Source organism: Vulpes lagopus, chromosome 16 (assembly GCF_018345385.1).
Source record: "Vulpes lagopus strain Blue_001 chromosome 16, ASM1834538v1, whole genome shotgun sequence".
NCBI lineage: Eukaryota > Metazoa > Chordata > Mammalia > Carnivora > Canidae > Vulpes > Vulpes lagopus.
The window spans coordinates 31,022,953-31,042,011 of NC_054839.1; the positions used below are offsets into that span (position 1 = coordinate 31,022,953).

Below are 19,059 nucleotides of genomic sequence, written 5' to 3' on the forward strand. Positions count from 1 at the left end.
TTTATTGAGCACTTACTATATGCCTACATTGTTTTATGCACACCTTATATATTGTCTCACTCTCACAATAGTTCAGTGAGGTAGGTGCTATTTTCATTTTCATTTTACAGATGAAAACATTTAGGCACAGAGAGTCAGACAATTAGTGACAGATGTGGGAAAAACCAAGACAGTCTTAACATGAGACCCCAGGGTTTAACCACCATGTTGCATTGCCTGCTGGTCAGAATGGTAATTGGTGTAGCTGATGTAATCTGATAGGATGATAAGGTGCAGCAACAATCTGATGTTGTGAGCTTACATTTACCCTCATAAAGATTTCTTGATTTCCTTTTTACGCTTTTTTAATATCATTTCTTTGTTCCACATAAAGAATAGGAGCCCCTTCTCTTTTCTTGAACCTCTGAGACACTCATTTGGAATACGAAGGCCATTTTTCAAATATTTCTCTTTTTTAAAAAATTTTCACTTAAATTCCATTTAGTTAACATAGTGTGATACTAGTTTTAGGTGTACAGTATAGTGATTCAGCACTTCCATACATTACCCAGTGCTCATCACAAGTGTACTCCTTAATCCCCATCACCTGTTTCACCCATCCCCTACCCACTCCCCTCTGGTAACCATCAGTTTGTTCTCTATGGTTAGGAAGTCTATTTCTTGGTTTGCCTCTCTTTTTTAGCTTCTCTTCATTTGTTTCTTAAATTCCACATATGAGTGAAATCATATGGTATTTTTCTTTCTCTGACTTATTTCACTTAGCATTATACACTGTAGTTCCATCATTGCAAATGGCAGGATTTCATTCTTTTTTATGACTAATATTCCTTTGTTTATATACACCACATCTTCTTTTTCCATTCTTCTGTCAGTGGACACTAGTGCTGTTTCCATAATTTAACTGTTGCAAATAATGCTGCCATAAACATTGGGGTGCATATATCGCTTTGAATTAGAATTTTGGTATTCTTTTGGTAAATACCTAGTAGTACAATTGCTAGATCATAAAGTAGTTTTATGTTTAACTTTTTGAGGAAGCTCCATATTGTTCTCCAGAGTGGCTGCACCAGTTTATATTCCTACCAGCAGTACAACAGGGTTCCCCTTTGTCCGCATCCTCGCCAATATCTGTTGTTTCTTGTGTTGTTGATTTTAGCCATTTCTGATAGGCATAATGTCATATCTTATTGTAGCTTTGATTTTTGTTGTTGTTGTTGTTTTAAGTTTTTATTTAAATTCCAGTTAGTTGGGGCACCAGGGTGAATTAGTGGTTGAGCACCTACCTTTGGATCAGGTTGTGATCCTGGGGTCCTGGGATTGAGTTCCACATCAGGCTTCCTACAAGGAGTCTGCTTCTCCCTCTGGCTATGTCTCTACTCTCTCTATGTGTCTTTCATGAATAAATGAATAAAATCTTTTTAAAAAGTTAGATAAATTCCAGTTAGTTAACATACAGTGTAATATTAGTTTCAGGTATACAATATTCAGCACTTCCATACAACACTCATTGCTCATGACAGCAAATGTACTCTGAATCCCCATCACCTATTTAACCCATCCCTGCAACCTACCTCCCCTTGGTAACTGTAGTGTGTTCTCCATAGTTAAAGAGTCTGTTTTTTTTGTTATTTTGTTTTGTTTTGTTTTGTTTTTTAAAAAGGTCTGTTTTTTAGCTTCTAAATATCAATCACCTTAAAAAGACAGAATTTAGAGGGCAGCCCTGGTGGCTCAGTGGTTTAGTGCCACCTTCAGCCCAGGGCCTGATCCTGGAGACCCTGGATCGAGTCCTGTGTGGGGCTCCTGTGTGGAGCCTGCTTTTCCCTCTGCCCTTGTCTCTGCCCCCGCCATTCATGAATGAATAAATAAAATCTTAAAAAAGAATTTAGATATTTGTTTAAAAGAGTCTGTGAATGTACATAAGGTTAGGTTAAGGATCCTTCCTCCCTTGTATTCTCAAACGTTACAGTTGTCTTCCTTTTCTTACAGATGCTGGCCTTGAAGTTAAAGTAAAAGACCCACCAAAAGGGATGATACCACCAGGAACTCAGCTGGTCAAACCGAAGACAGAACCTCAACCAAATAAGGTTAGGATAGAATGAAAGCAGAATCAGAATTTGACAGACATTTATTTATTTTCTTTATTGATGCTTCAAGGTGGTCATCAAACATCCCATATTTTAGTTGATTTCAGTATTTGAATTCTAAATATCCATAAATAAGTTTGAAGAGTATTTTGTCGTAATTCTAATCATTTCTAAATTGTAGGACCTATACTTTGAGGCTTCTTTGAATAATGCTCTAGTAATTTGTAGGCCTTGTATACTTCAGTTATTGAAAATTTACAGTTAACATTTTTACTGAAAGTAAGTGCATAAAGTTTGCAAGGAAGGTATCTTATGCTGTTAAAAGAATAAATAATTTCCTGACATCTAAAAAAAAAAAAAAAATTCCTGACATCTAAAAATTAAGTATAGGAATTTTGGTAAACTACTTATTAAAAAGGAAATATTGGTAATAGAATTTGTATCATACAAAAGATTAAAAAAATGAATCTTTTCTCCTTTTTATGTCTTCAGAGTTTAGAAAGGATATTATAAATATGTACATTTTAATATTTGTAAAATTCTGTTATAAATAAACCACTGTTCCTTACACAGGGAAAACAATTACAAATAATTTTGAAAACTTTCTCAGAATTATAAAACTTCCAAATCTGTTTAATTTTCTTACTACTTATAAGTTCTCTATTCTGTAATTTTCCATCTCAACTGTCTGTCTTTGCCTTTCCCAGGTTCGAAAATTTGTGGCCAAGGACAGTGCAGGACTCCGTATCCGTAGCCACCCTTCCCTCCAAAGTGAGCAGATAGGCATAGTAAAAGTCAATGGAACTATCACTTTCATTGATGAGGTAATTTATAAAGAAACACGTGGTAATAAATTTTGGACAGAAAGTTTTTGCATTGTTTGCATGATAATCAGGTTACTAAATTTTCTGCTAGTATGTTTTAATTGGTTTGGATAGTATTTGGAAAATTATTTTGTGAGATGTGTTCATTGAGTTTCATACATTTTTTTTCTTTATAGCAAAAAAGTAACTAAAATTATATCTTAAAATAAATAAAATTATATTTTTAATCTGAAAGAAAGTTAATTAACAAGTAGAACCTGGGGCACCCCAGTGGTTCACTTAGTTGAGGGTCTGCCTTTGGCTCAGGTCAGGATCTCAGGGTCCTGGGATCGAGCTCCATTTTGGGCTCCCTGCTCAGCGGGGAGCCTGCTTCTCCTTCTCCTTCTGCATCTCTCCACCGTTCATTCTCTCTCTCTCTCTCTCTCTCTCTCAAATGGATGAATAAAACCATAAAAAAAAAAAAAGAATTTGAACCTCTACAAGTACACATTGAAAATGGGTACAGTTGTCAAATATTTTAAGTGCTGTTTGCTTTTAAAATGTGTTCAAAACACACACATATTGCTTTAATTTCTGACAACATATTTTTATAGTAATACGACCAAGTAACTTCTGATTATTAAAGTCTAAATTGAGGGGAAGGAAGAACTTACATTCTTTTGAGAGACAAACTTTTGAGAGACAAACATTTTATGTTTAAAGTCTCTTAATGTGTGATTTCTTTGTGCTTTTATTCCTAAATGATGTTGTTTTTATATCTTACCATGTGAATTACCACATTGCTCATCATTCTTTGCTGCTTTTTCTTTAAAGTTTCTCTTTTACTTACCTCCTACAGAAACTAGATTCTTAATCTTCATGTCCACCATTGTTTGCCTGTTTTGTAGCCTTTCTGGTGTTGCTAGCTTCATAGGACTTACAGGTGGATATGGCTTGTTCTTGTTGCTTATTTCCATAGATCCACAATGATGATGGCGTATGGCTGAGACTGAATGATGAGACAATAAAGAAGTATGTTCCCAACATGAATGGTTACACTGAAGCCTGGTGCCTGTCCTTCAATCAGCATCTTGGCAAGAGTCTTCTGGTCCCTGTTGACGTAAGTAAAAGGTGGTTTTAAAACGCATAATAGGTACACTGTATCCTCATTACAGGGCTTTCTTTAATTAAGGCTTTTCAGTTCTGAGGTAAACCACAACTAAATAACTTTTACTTCATAAGTGCTTGATTCTTAAGAGCTGTGTAACAAAGGTGGAGTTTGGCATGACTAAGGACCTTAGTATTACTATGATCCACACAGGCAGGAGGAAATAAAATAAAATGAGGCCTATAGAATTCCTTTCAATGAGGTAGGGATTGAGAGTATAGTTTTTATTTTTTTTCCTTTCTTATTCACACTAATGTTTGGAATGAATTCCAAACTACAGATTGTGAATTCAGTGTTAATTATACACTCAAAAACCTGTATAAACATATTCCTTGTATGTTACCATTTTGTAATTAGTTCTCTGTGTTTTGTCTAAGTTTGAATCTTTTCTTTCTTGGCTTATTAATCCTATTGTGTTATATTACTATTATGTAAAAATAAGAAGGATTTTTAGTCTTTTTTAGTGGTATTATAGTGAGTTGAAGCTAAATCCTAGTGTCAGAGAACTCATTGAACCTCTTTGACAAATGCAGTAGAGTACTTAGAGTACTTATTACTGTAAATGTAATAGTAATCTATAGCCTTATTTATAATTTAAACAGAAACATAGGATATTTCTTCCTTTTCATCACCATCAAATATACATACTCTTTATGAGACTGTTCATAAATAGCACTGGTAAAACTTTATTTTAAAAAAACCTTAGTATTTTAAACAGTTGAATTTCTTAAAAATCAGTATATAAAGTTAGCTTATTATATCAAGCCATTCAGTGTATTATTTGTTTTCTTTGATAGTCCAGAGTATGTGCTCCAAATGGACAGTTATAAATGATTCTTTGGGAAAAGAAATAATCAAACTTCCTTTTATATTTATTGATCTCGTTCTTCTTTATATTCTTCTATAAATGTTTTGTAATACTACAGTAGGGAGAGATATATCTCTGTATTTTTTACTTATTGGTATGTGTTAAGGTTTGGAGAGTGTTAGCATACTATTTTACTGAGGTTAAGCTAAAATGATAAATGTATAATTAAAATACCAAGTTTTGAATAAATAAACCAGATCTTCTTTAACTTTCCTCAGATCTGTAATCTGCATTTAAAAATGAAAAATATTTTGACCCCCTGGAAGGAGAGATTAGTCTGGAAGATAAATAATAATTCTTTATTGTCTGTGGCTAAGAAGTTAGCCTTAAATGGTTTGAAACTGTTTTCCACTATCCCTGATAAGGCATTGTATTAAATTACATTATCTTTACCATCTCTCCCACTCCAAAATTTTCTTCTTATTGCTTTGTTTGCTCATTTGAGGAGATGCTTTTGGTAAGAGGCAGATATTCACACAGATAAAACAAGAATAAGCAAAGGTAGAAAGGAGGTGCACGAGATGCTGTGTGTTGAAGTTTTAAATCCCGTGGTTTCATTTTGGAACAGCGGCGTTCCATTATTTGATGGTCTTAAACCCCATTCAAGAGACAGTTTGTAATAGACAATCTTCCTGAGGTCAGAGAGAGAAGAGCAGTAACAAGTAGAAGAAAGAAAGCTAAACGGGTAAGCCATACAAATACTTCTTGATGGGTTTTCACTGGAATGTGAAAGAGTTGTCACTGACTTATTTGAAAAAATCTGGAGGCAGAATATTGAAGATATGAAGTGACTTGTGATATTTTCTAGCCTTTATGTTGAAGAATGTCATGAGTTCTACTTTAATGTAGATAACTCAGAATGGCTGGTATTATTGATAAGCCTGAGGTTTTCCCTTTCTTTTGCGAATGATAGTGACTTGAGATCCTTATAAATTAAAAAATGCAGTAAAAAGAGAGAAATACCTCTTTGCTATGTAAGTAAGAAATGATGTAAATAAGAAATTTGAAGACTGGAATTCCCTGGGTGGCTCAGTGGTTTAGTGCCTGCCTTCGGCCCAGGGCGTGATCCTGGAGATCCAGGATCAAGTCCCACATCAGGCTCCCTGCATAGAGCCTGCTTCTCCCACTGCCTCTGTCTCTCTCTCTCTCTCTCTCTCTCTCTCTGTATGTCTCTCATGAATAAATAAATAAAATCTTTAAAAATATTTTTTTTAAATCTAAAGACTGAAAAAGGAGAAGAAAATGGCATTAGAGGCACATTTGGAGAATTGTTTTGTGAGGGAGGGAAGGGGATATGTGTGGCAGTAGGTAAGTTTTTAGGGATGGAGGGAGAAAGGGAAGAGGTTGAAGGAGACCATGATTTTTTAAAATAGGAGAGAGGAAAGACATCAGTTAAGATTGAAACAAATGACTTAAGTTAGAGGACTTAGAAATGCAGTAAAGATTTGGAATAATGTTTGAGAGAAACAGGAGAGGGATCTGAAGAAAAACTACTTGTTTTTGGATTAGTGGGCCACTAAGGACCCAGTGAGACCAATGGATGGATCCATTGTGGATGCCCTTCCTCATCCATAGTTCTAAGTGTCTAGAATCAAATATGCCAAGGGAGTAGATTATAGCTGCCTGGAATTTGGTGCTGCTATGACAGAAAAATAGGGACAAAATTTCAGATGCCAATGAAAGAGGACTTGAGATCACCAACTGTGGAATTCAGCCTGCCTGAGTTAGAAATGTGAAAGGACAAGTGGAGGATCCAAGGGACTGGAGGCCTAATTAAATCCTAGAATGATATATATATAAGTACACTATAGTTAAAGAGATAGAAGGATAGGTGGTTTGTGTGATAAAGTAGATATTTACATTTGATTTCATAGTTAGAGGATTTTACTGAATGATATGGCCTGGTAATGGGCCATGAGCAGGTAGCTGAGGTATAGTAGATGTGAAGGTCATTTTAGCTGCCTCAGTCTAAGAACTAAAAGGCTCACTCGGCAGTTGGGTGATCATCTACATCAGCACAAAGGCACACAGATGATGGCAGCACTGTGACCCACAGACTAAAGATGAAATGAGTTTGTTTACCATGGAGGGAGGGGTCCCCTTCGATACAATATAAAATCATGGGACAAGTGGCAGTAGTTTGATTCTGTATCAGGGAGAAGCACAGAGGTTTAGTATAAAAATATGATAACAGGCAGATAACAGAAGGGTTTATATTTTATGTGGGGACCAAAGATGACAGAGGGGATAGAAATAACGGCCTACAGCTCCAAACAGACCTAGTGTACAGTTGTTTCAGTACAGGTGTTCAGTACAGGTGTTCAGTACAGGACTCACATAGTCAACCTGCTATAGGCAAGGAAGGCTGATTTCCCAAGGTTTTGTCTATAGAGCCCCTTACACAGTCAGTAATTTAATGAGTATGTTACTCCATAGAGCTAAACATGTTTAGGAGATAGAGGGACTAATGATTCCATCTCATCCTCTCAGGGAACTAATATGTCTAAATAAATACATCTTTCTACTTCTTCATTTGCATCTCTTACTATGTTTATTTCTAGAAAAATATATTCACTTTCCACCTACTACTCTTTCTACTTTAGTCCATTTATGAATAAATTAAGTATAACTATAGCTAATAAAATTGTAAAACACTACTTAATTTTTTAAAAAGTGGGAGAGAGCCAGGAGATTTAAAAATAATATAGAAATAACCAAGGACAGATGCCACTAACTTAAAAAGATTCAAAATATCAAAAAGTTGCCTTTAGCAATCTTTACATCTACCTCTTCAACCTTTTCTAGTTAAAACAATTTCGCATTCACATCAATGTTATGTACTTTATCTGGATCCTGACTCAGACAAACTGTTGGGGAGAATGGGAGTGGGTATTAGAAATTTGAACACTGATTAAATATTTCATGAACTATTTTTTAAAAATCACTGTAAGTAATCCTATTTAGAATAAGTTTTAGGGACTCCTGGGTGGCTTAGTGGTTGAGCATCTGCCTTTCCCTCAGGTCGTGATCCTGGGGTCCTGTGATTGAGTCCCACATCAGGTTCCCTGTAGAGAACCTGCTTCTCCCTCTGCCTATGTCTCTCCCTCTCTGTGTCTCTCATGAATAAACAAAATCTTTAAGAAAAAAAAAAGCTTTAAAGCTTTTTACACCATCTTGTGTATTTAGCCATGTTGTAGAACTCTTGTTATCATTGCAAATAGGTACTGTAGCTAACTGCTGGCCTGCCTAACAATATTTCATTAGTAAGAATTGATGCATCCTCACTTAGGGAAATGTGACTTTCCTCTATTTTAGCACTTTAGTATTGCTCTAATTCAGAGAGTAAACAGCAATAGACTTTCCTATTATATATAACTATTTTTAAAAATACATCTTAATTAGTAAGAACAGGGATAAATATAATGAATGCAGACCCTTTTTTGTGAGGTGCTTGTGTGCTGTTAGAACTTTGTGCTCTTTTAAGAACACACTGTTCAATTTTGCATCTTAGAGTCTTTGTTTATGTTTATTCATTTGTCTAGAATGCTTTCGCTTCCTTTTTTTTTTCTAGCTTTTTTTACTGCTTTCCTAGTTGATCAGGCTCAAAAATTTCTGTTGATTTCTTTTCTTCTCTCTACTTCCCAGTAATGCTATGGGTATTAATTTATTAGTTGTTCATTCAAGGGCTATTGAGTCCTTATTTACTGTACCAAATAACTAAGATAGGAAGTAGGCAGTGAATGGAGAGGAAAGGGGAGGGATACAAAATAAATAAGATGGAGTGCTGTTCTCCCTTTTACAGTACTCACTATATAATTTGACCGACGTACCATACTCAAATAGTTAAGTTGCATTGTGATAAGTTACAGAATAGCTTCACTTAGGGAGCGATACTTGAGAAGAAAAGTGTTAAAAGTTACCAAGAAAAAGTGAAGGAATTTCTAGATAGAGAATCAAGTGTCCAGAGTTATAGAGGCCTGCTATGTTGGGGACCTGAAAACTAGTTAATATGGGTGAAGTAAAGGATTGGGGGTAGAAAGCATAGAATTACTGGGGAAATTAGGTTTCCCTTTCTTTTCTCAGCACTTTGTAAAATAGAAAAGCCTTGCTTCTTACCCACAAAGTTTAGTTTGTTTTTCTTGCTTTCAGCCCCAATACAAATTCAGCCCATTTGTATTTGTATACCTCATATTTCTGTTGTTAAGTTTCTTAAGGGTAAGGACTCATTAAGAATTCCTTCTTATTCAAACACATTTCTTCCAGAGTGTTAAATACTACATTTTGCCTTCAACATTTGTTGAATACTAAATTTTAATTCTTAATATTTGATATGATATTGCTGCTCAAAATAATTCCTATCACATATATGCTTCTTCTCATTTAATATTCTCTCATTTAATTTCATTGTGACCTGTGATGTTATGTATTTTATTATTCTTATTTTTCTAGTGTCTACAGATAACTACTCTCTCAGGATCACAAGCAGAAATTAGTGGAGAGATAAGGTTATATATAGTTAAAAAAGGATAAAGTAAATATATAGCTATAAAAATCATATTACTTTGGGTAAAACTACCAAATTAAATAAATGTGAATATTCATAACCTTACTGGTTGAATGAGGATGAATACTGTGATACATGTGGAAGGTGTTATAAGTCATGGTCCCATCACAAAATGATTACCACTCTGGACTCTGAAGTTGATGTAGGTCAATCTGAGAAGGCATAAGGCATAAGGCATAAAATGTTGATCTTAATTTAAAATCCTAAAGATTTGAAAACTATAAAATGTAAACAAGCTAGTAGGATGTTTCATGCATTGAAAAAAAATATAAGTAGGGATAGATACTTGACATGGAAGATACTTGACTGCCTAGCGAAGGCTTAAATTTTTTTGGAAAACAAGTTTACTTCTAGGATAGAGATATTAGTGATTTGAAACGTATAGGCCCAATTCTTTGGATGCTTTGTCAAAAATGAGGTCTACCAACTTTGGGAAGGTTGAGTGGTAGAGTTTCTATCCAGGAGAGTAAATGATACCTCCTTCAAAGTGTTCTGAGATATCTTTATAATTCCTGTATTATCTGAATTCCTGCAGAAACAACTTGTGTCTCCAAACATCTCCAAGCATTTATACAAACCTACATAGACTGGTGTTCACATATAGAAAATAGGTCGTTTTTCCAAGTTTTAGGCCCCGAAGATGTGGGAAAGAGATGAAGGGAAAATATCTTTTGGTAATCTCTCTGACAGCATTATTCAGGGCAGTTGGTAAAATTGGCAGATGTTTTTCACATTTTATATCCAATTTCATTTTTATGGGTTTACCTGATGTGATGCTTGTTAGCTACAGCTTTAAAATACCATGAGTTGCTTGGTTTTGTTATGTTAATATATTTTGTATGTATATACATAATCTGTTTTTAATCTTAGTAAATACTAAATATTTACTTGATACACCATTAACAGAATGAGATTAAGGCAATTAAAATAACACTAATTGTTTATACATATGCTGTTTTTAATTTTCCTGAGACATTTTATTTTTTTCTCTTTAAAAATGGCATTTCTTAAAAAAATAAAAATAAATTTTAAAAATGGCAGTTCTTAACTCTGTTCCTCTAGCAGCACAGTGAAAGAATTAGCATTTTTTTGCATGAATATTTGGCATATTTGGTCATATATTTTCACAATGAAAATTGTTCACTTACTTGATCTGTGCCTTGAAAGATTATCAGCTTAAAGTTACAGTTTGGTACTCATTAATTTAGTTAGGGTTTTAGTATGTTATAATTTTTAATTTTCTTGAGAGAATTTTTTTGTCTTAACAATAGTCTTTGAGAATAAAAGGATTTAGATTATTGTAGATATGTATTTGTGTATGTGTATATACACATATTTATACACATAGTGGTACTCTTATTAATCTATGAGAGCTAATTTGTATATTTTAATAGTCATCTGCCTTGCTTTTCAAAACACTTTTTACATTGTTTTTAATACTAAAGAAATTTATGCTAAAAAAAAGAAAATGTTAAAAAAAATGTTGATATTGTTTTATGTCAAAAGATCTGCACTACTATTTTCTGTGAAGGAGAAAAACCATTGAGCAGATAGCCCAAAAGTTCTTATATACATAAGTAAACCAGTAAGGACATATTTTTCCTTCCAATATAGTATTTTAGAATGCTTTGCGTCATGTTTCCACTTCACCTAAAAAGAAAGGACCCTATTTGCTATATATTTTTAAATGTGAGAGGGGTGTGGTTTTTGTTTTGTTTTACATTTATTTGTAGGTATTTATTTGTAGTCATATTACTAGAAACTCATTTTCTGGCTTTCATATGTCTTCTATTTTTGAATTAACATATATATGTGTATGTATATGGGTGTGTATCTACATCTGTCCCTACATACATGAGGAAAATACAAAACTAGAAAATAGTAGATAAATTGTCATTATCTAAAATGGCTAATAATTGTTTGGGAATTGTGTTTCTTTTCTGTTGAAATTTTGGATGATAACAGCTTTTATTAATATTTTGAGGGCCCTCCTTTCCCCCACCACCATAACCATTTATCACAGTATTTACATAAGCAGTAAAATGTGTAAATGCTACTCACTGGAAAGATTTTAATTTCAGATCAGACAAATATATTCAATAGCATGATATTTTTATGTAAAATATATACCATTTACATTTTCATTAAGACATTTTGTGAAGGTGTTGATTTTTCTGGGACCATGCTGCTACAAGTTGGTTGTTTAAAAATATAGTTTTAGATTTTAACATAAAAAGGAAAATGCTCTGTGCATTTCATAAACTTTGAGATGGAGAAGACCAGGCCTATCTTTTGAGAAAAGATTCTGGTTGTATGTTTTTCTTTATGCTATTCTTAACATATTTGTTAACAGTTTTTGGTAACATTTCCAAATGATTTTTTTTCTCATTTAGAGAAGAAAGGGAAAATGACTTAGATTTTTTAACTTTTTTCTTTTTTTTTCTTTTTGTACTTTAGAAAGTGAAAATGTCTACAGATACTACATGCCATTATTACTCTTAATAATGGTTACACTATCTATACAATCTGTTATTTACATTTTCTTCATAAAACAGCAGGCTGTTTTCTGTCATAAAACAAATCTGGCTTGTATTGGAATAGATTTGTCATCTTTTAAAAGAGTTTTAAGGTTTCCTACTCACATTGACTGTCTTAAGCTTTAAATCAATGTCTGGCTCTTAATTTTAGTAAATGGCATGACACACTATATCCATGGAGAGCTTTTGACAAAAACTTATTTATCAGTCTTTCTTTGCTGTGTGGTTTACTCAGGTGGCTTCAGTTTCCCTTTAGTAAAATCATATCACAGTGCTGGTGCTAGAGTACAGAACAATGTTGTTACTGTGAACGCATCTTCTGCAGATAATATCCTGTTCCCTTTCTTTGTTGATATTTTTCTTTCTTAAACTTTGTCGCTCAGAGTATCTTTAATGCTAGCCAAGGAGTCAGGGATTTGGACGTATTTTCATGGACTTCCAAAGCTTTTTTTCCCCAGGTGAGTTAACTGTAAGGAACAGTCATACATTATTCAGGTATTTCAGCATGTATAACAAATTTTACCTTCTATCTTTTGAAGCCTTTGCTTACAGTTAATAAAAGGATTTTTGCCAAAAAGTAGATAAATAAATAAATAAAGATCTATACAAAGTGCTACAGTTGAGTTTCCCTGGTAATCCTTTTCCCTCTACTTTTGACAAGGAATGTATTATTAGTTTAAGTTAAACTTTTATGTGACTTCAAATTTGCTGTATATAATTTATGACTAGCTTCTCCCACAACTACATCACTACATCTGGCTTTCTCAGAGCTTGCTTATTTCAGTGAGGAAGTCCCGACTCTGTGGCACTTCTCTTCTTCCCTAGCCTTCATGCCCATTTGGATGTTCACCTGAGAATGGGGTGGGAATGCAAGGAGAAAAAATAACACTGCACTTCATCAGTTTCATACACTGGTCCCCAAGTCTTCTATTTTTGACCTGAACAAAGCGTGAATGTTAGGATTGTTTCAGAATGACAGCCACAATTCTATGACCTTTTTTTGTCTGTCAATTCTTCTCTTACTACTTATATTAAAAAAAAAGACTGTTTTACATTTATTAATTTGTATAGTTTCTTTGTTTAATAAAATATTAAGTATTTTAATAGAAGTTCTTATATATTGCCTTTCACTGAATGAATAACTTGTGATTGTTATTAGTTTTTGCCAAGGCTACCTCTTAATGTTACACTAAGTGATCAAAAGTTGGAAATATTGTTACAACTTAATTAAAAGCTCTAGATATATTATTGAATACTAGTGAAATTGATTTTTCACTAGACATTCATATTTGCTTGTTATTTTTGACATATTTGTATAATTTCTTTGTTCAATAAAATATTAAATATTTAAATAGAAGTTCTCATATATTGCCTTTCACTGAATAATTTAAAATTGTTATTAGTTTTTGCCAAGACTTACCTCTTACTGTTACACTAAATGATCAAAAGTTGGATATATTGTTATAACTTAATTAAAAGTTCTAGTTATATCATTGAATACCAGTGAAATTTATTTTTCATTAAATCTGTTCATATTTGCTTGTAATTTTTGATATCATATCATGTAATTTTTTAAAAATGAGTTGTATAGGACTAATGTGCCTCTTCCAATTATGATATAGCATGATATATTTACTAAAGTTGATTATTCACAACTAGACATTTTTAAATGTTTATTGAAAATTTTGTTAGTGTAGTGGCACAGCTTCTTAGACCCTAACTCTCCATTTTTATTTTGAGCATTCTCTTTATATTCATATGTAAATGTTTACAAATATATTTGCATGGGTATGTATAATACATAAATCTAACTAAATTTTTCAGGTATTTAAAATTCTTATTTCTATTAAATTGCCAGTGTATAACTAAAGAATGTTGGATAATACAGCATGACAATTATAGTAAATGTCAACAAATATTGTACATAGTACATATTTGTATATATAAAGATTGGTGATTATCACCACAATGAAATTTATAGAATATTATATGAAGGTTAGTAGTGGGTTTAAAATTTTCCCTAACCAATATGTTGAGTTAAAGTCACAGGTACCCAGAATTCTTGAATCCACAGTTTTTTTTAAACCTTAGAGTTTCATTTTTAATTTTTTTACTATAGAAAAGACCCTTTAGTATGATACTACTTATAGTAATAGAGGGATAGAATTATTTGGTATTATTTTATCTTGCATAAATAATGTGTTAGTGTTTTTTTTCATTTTTGTTCCATTTATATTATATTACTAAATGTTAATTTTAATCTAATGTTTGAATAAGTGCCCCAATATGGTCACCTTTTGTTATATTTAAATGTAAAGCAATTTGTAGAGTCTCTAGTACTGTATTTAAAAAGTACAGTCTAAATCAGTTTTAAAGGAATAGTAATGACAATAGAAGAACTCCCAGTATGGAACTTCACATGTAGTTGGGAAGCAGAGCAAATATGAGGAAGTTATTTCTCTTCACTGCATTCACATAGGAAACGATTTCATTCAGATTCAACAGAAAAGTTGAGGCATATCCTTTTCTTTCATTTTGGAAGTGATGCTTTTATCTCCAAAAGTATAATATTTTATGTAAAAATGAATCTTTTGATACTGATCTCTGTACTGAAAGAATAATCCTCTTTTTCTGTTAATAGTGTTAATATATCACTGTTTAGTAATGGCCTAGCAAATCTAGCAAGACATCTTTATTTGTATATATTAGGAAGTATGAGTTGTTAAAATCTTATAAGCACTCTTATTTCGTTCATAACTAGTAAATATTAAGATGCAGCTATATTTTATGTACATTTTTTTCATCATTGCTGTCTATAGATAAGTCTTCACACCTGTTTTCTCTATAAATAATTATTGCAAAGTGGAAGGAAATGAAGATTTAGGCTTTTTAACCCATACCAACATAGAACAATGCAGTAATAAATGATTCAAAATTATTCAGTTGTGGTTCACAGATTATATTGTTTTTGTTTTTCCTACTGTTTAGTATTTTATTGAATGATAAATATAAATTCAAGTACTATCATATTTCTTAAATTGTGGAGGGCAGAAATCAGAGGTTTATTTGCTCTCCTGCTAACTTATCTTTTCTTCACCTCTATTTAAATATTATTCGGCATTGAAAAACTGAAAGATTCTTTAGTAGTGGTGTTAATTAATGTATATATTTCAGTTATCTTTGGATATGTATTCTCTTGTTTGGTAGTATTATAGACTTGCTGTAAAAGCTAATAAGAGGATTGTCAAGTGATAATAGATTGCATTTTGTTTATTTTTTTTTCCTATTCAAATTTTCAGGAACCTAAAACTAATACTGATGACTTTTTCAAAGATATAAACTCCTGCTGCCCACAGGAAGCAACAATGCAAGAACAAGATATGCCGTTCTTGCGAGGAGGGCCAGGCATATACAAGGTAGTGAAGACGGGACCTTCCGGTCACAACATCAGAAGCTGCCCTAACCTTAGAGGTATCCCAATTGGAATGTTAGTTCTGGGAAACAAAGTCAAAGCAGTGGGAGAGGTATGGATTCTTGTAGCTTCATGACTTCTAAGTTACTCCTTTTTAATAAGAAAGAGTATCTCTTTTTACCAAAGGTTGCCATTTCCATCCCAGGTTTTTAAATGTTAATGTTCTTTATCTTTACTTGTATTATAAATACTACTAACATTTTTTCTGTACTTCTTTTTTAAATAATTTTATTCTCATAATTACCCTTGTGAAAATATTTATATTAACAATGATTTGTATTGTATATATGAATGTTTGGTATGTGCATATATCTTTCCATTATTACAAATGTACTATAACATGTTTTAACAGTGCTTTAAAATATTTGCTATGAATTGGTTGGTATGGAGATGTAATACATACAAAGAGTTTCATTTCTTTGTTCCCATTTATGTGTCTCACTGAAGTCCTGAGCAACTAAAATTACTTTTTGGTCAACTGTGGCATTTGCCTCAGCTGATGAGCTTGAAGATGTAGTGTGTCATGCTATTTCTCAGTGTCAGGGCCATTTTCAAGTTGTATTATAGACACTACTAATTTAAATAATAGTTTGCTGTGTTAGGACATTTTAGGTGCCAAAAAGAAAAAGAGAGCGCCATGTGTTTTAGGGCAATGTTTAAAGTTACTTAGGTATTATGTGCCTTGAAATTTATTTTTACTTAAATCATAAATAAGCAGTATTTTACAGAACATTTTATTGATTTCTGACTTACCTCAGGCTGTGGTCTTAATTTCAGAAACTAATTTCATGGTAAAAACTTTCGGAATGATTACCCTATTCAAACACTTAAACTTGTTGCTGGTTTTCAGCCTTAGTGCCCTGAAAGAATCAAGCCAACCAATCGTGCTTTTTGTTATGTACTAGGTAACCAATTCTGAAGGTGCATGGGTGCAGCTGGATAAGAACAGCATGGTAGAGTTCTGTGAGAGTGATGAAGGAGAGGCATGGTCCTTAGCTAGAGACAGAGGCGGAAACCAATACCTCCGACATGAAGATGGCAAGTTGGCTTAAATTTGTGATTTATTTGTGTGTTTATTTTTTTAGGTAAAAAGCAAAGCTAATGGTTAAAATCTTAACTATTGTTAATATTTGTACAATAATGGATACTAAATGCACATGTAAGAAGAGAATTAAAAGAAATTGTGAAACATATGAATCCACCTTTGGAAACCATGCTTTTAATTTCATTGATATGGATTCATATACTCATTATTCTGTGCCAGTCCAGAGCTGAATGCTTTACCCTTCCTGCCACTAGAGGAAGTTCACTTTTCAAACCATCAATCATAGTACTTCTCCCAGGCAATTTCATTTAAATTTTGTCTCAGATAGGAGCACTGGATGAATGCATAGCATCTTTTGAAGGGTTCCTATTTTGTTGTTAGAGCTTCAACTTTTAGCTTTATCTCTTTCAACAGCAATCTCAATTAATAAAAGTCTTTCCTTATTGTCCCCCTGTCTTCATTTTCCTCGGGTCAAAAACATGATTCTTCCAAGTTCAGATCATGTCATCACTTCTGTAAAGCTTTAACTGATCCTGACGGAGTCAAGAATTCTGTGTTCTTAAAGAACTGTATTCACCACTAGAACAAAACTGATACTATATTGAAGTTGATTTTTTGTCTTTATACCTAGATTGTGAGTCCTTGTGGACAGGCACAGAGTTTTTAATCTTTGTATTCCTCGTTATAAAACAGTTTTGGCACATACTAATTGCATACTAAGCTTTGTAAATACAAGTTGAGTCACAAAAATACTATTTAGGACATCAAAATAAATGAATAAGTCAAGCATAGATTTTTTATTCCAAATCCCAAAATTTATTGGAAAAGGTCAAATAAATAAAGGAACATGTATATTTATCCAAAAGAGACTAAATTCATAGTATGTATTATCCAAGAGGTAATATGGCCATAAGTATAAATAGATTTGTAAAGTTTGAGACTTCATGAATGACAGAGTGCATTTAGATATTAAACATTTCTTCTTTTTTTTCCCTTACAACAAGCCTTTGTGCTAAGTTATATAATCTTCATTTTATAAGTAAGGAAACTAAAAGTCATAGAATTTAAAATGATTTACCTGTGGCTATACAGCTGGATGTATGACAGATGTAAGACGTGAGCCAGAATCTTCATTCATACTTCAGATGCTCTGCTAATTATATCACACCACTGTGTCAGTGAACAGTGAATAGAATTTGAAGGCCCTTCCTGGTCTTTACAGACACATATTTCATAGTTAAAGATGATGTGGTTTATAAATTAATGTCCTGAAGTGGCATAACTATTCTTCATTATGTTGTGAAAGTGAAAAAAGGCTTCATTTGTTGTAAATCAGACATTTGACAAAATAACCTTCCCATTTATAATATGATTATGTATATACTACATATCAGAAATTCTTAAATGTTTCCACTATCTAGAAATATTTAGATATAAATGAAAATACCTAAAGTGAGATCAGCTTTATATAAGAAATAGTTAAATAATACGAGAATAGTTTAGGTAGCTACCAAAGGGTCATCCTAGCTTAATAATTACTGTAACTGGCAGTATAGCATAGTGCAGCCTAATGTGTCAGAGTGGACTCTGGAGCTAAACCACTACAGTACAAATACCAGCTCTACAGCTCTTAAGTGACATCGGCCAAGTTACCTAACATCTCTGTGCTTCAGTTTTCTCGTTTACAAAATGAAGATACTTTGTAAGTTCAATATGAAAGCTAAATGAACAAATAATAACATAAAGCTAGCCAGATGGAAGATTAGCTGTTATTATTAAAATGAAAAAGCCCTCTATACTAAAGACATAGTTTTTTAAATGGAGAATTTTATTTCTATATGCTCAAAAGGTAAAAGATTCTTCTTAGGTAAAATGCTTCTTAAATTAGGATATTGTTTCTGCCAAGAAAGATATTCAGCCCTAAAAGCAGAAGTTTAAATTTTTCTCTGTCATCACTTGGTCCTTTGGACCAAGGACCATCAATGGTCCTTTGCTCTTTTGATATATATATTTTTTATCATAATGTGATTCTTAATATTTTAACATAAGACCTGGGGTGATCAGGAAAAAAGTGATGTCAGTGCCTTAAAATCACTAAGATTAGTTGATAATTGTATCCAAATAGTCTGCTCATTGGTATTAACAAGTAATTATATTCAGTATAGAAATAAGAGGATTTGGCACTATAGTAATTTATATGAAATAGTAAAGTAAAACAAAACTTTCCTCTTGTTAAAATTCTTTATAGGTCTTTGATATCTGTAAATAAAGCTAGTAGGCAAAGTTACTGCTCTGTTAAAAACAGACTTTGAGTGGCTCAGTCGGTTAAGCATCTGCCTTCTTCTCAGGTCATGATCTCAGGATCCATGATCTCAGGGTCTTGGGATTGAGCCCTGCTTTGGGGCTTCCTGCTCAGCAGGGAATCTGCTTCTCTCTCTGCCTCTGTCCCCTCCCCCTGCTCATGTGCACACGCACTCTCTCTCTCTCCCTCTCCCTCTCACCCTTTCTCCCTCGCTCC

The 19,059-nt window shown here is 33.0% G+C and overlaps 1 protein-coding gene across 1 annotated transcript in view; it reads left to right on the forward strand.

Annotated features, from left to right (window-relative positions):
- The window catches only part of MYCBP2 (MYC binding protein 2), a 262,243-nt gene that overhangs the window by 173,140 nt on the left and 70,044 nt on the right, over positions 1–19,059 (forward strand). The window contains exons 49-53 of the mRNA XM_041731051.1: positions 1,987–2,084; positions 2,792–2,908; positions 3,867–4,007; positions 15,324–15,548; positions 16,402–16,534. Of these exons, the coding sequence (XP_041586985.1) occupies positions 1,987–2,084; positions 2,792–2,908; positions 3,867–4,007; positions 15,324–15,548; positions 16,402–16,534 (714 nt within the window). The remainder of the gene's footprint in view (positions 1–1,986; positions 2,085–2,791; positions 2,909–3,866; positions 4,008–15,323; positions 15,549–16,401; positions 16,535–19,059) is intronic.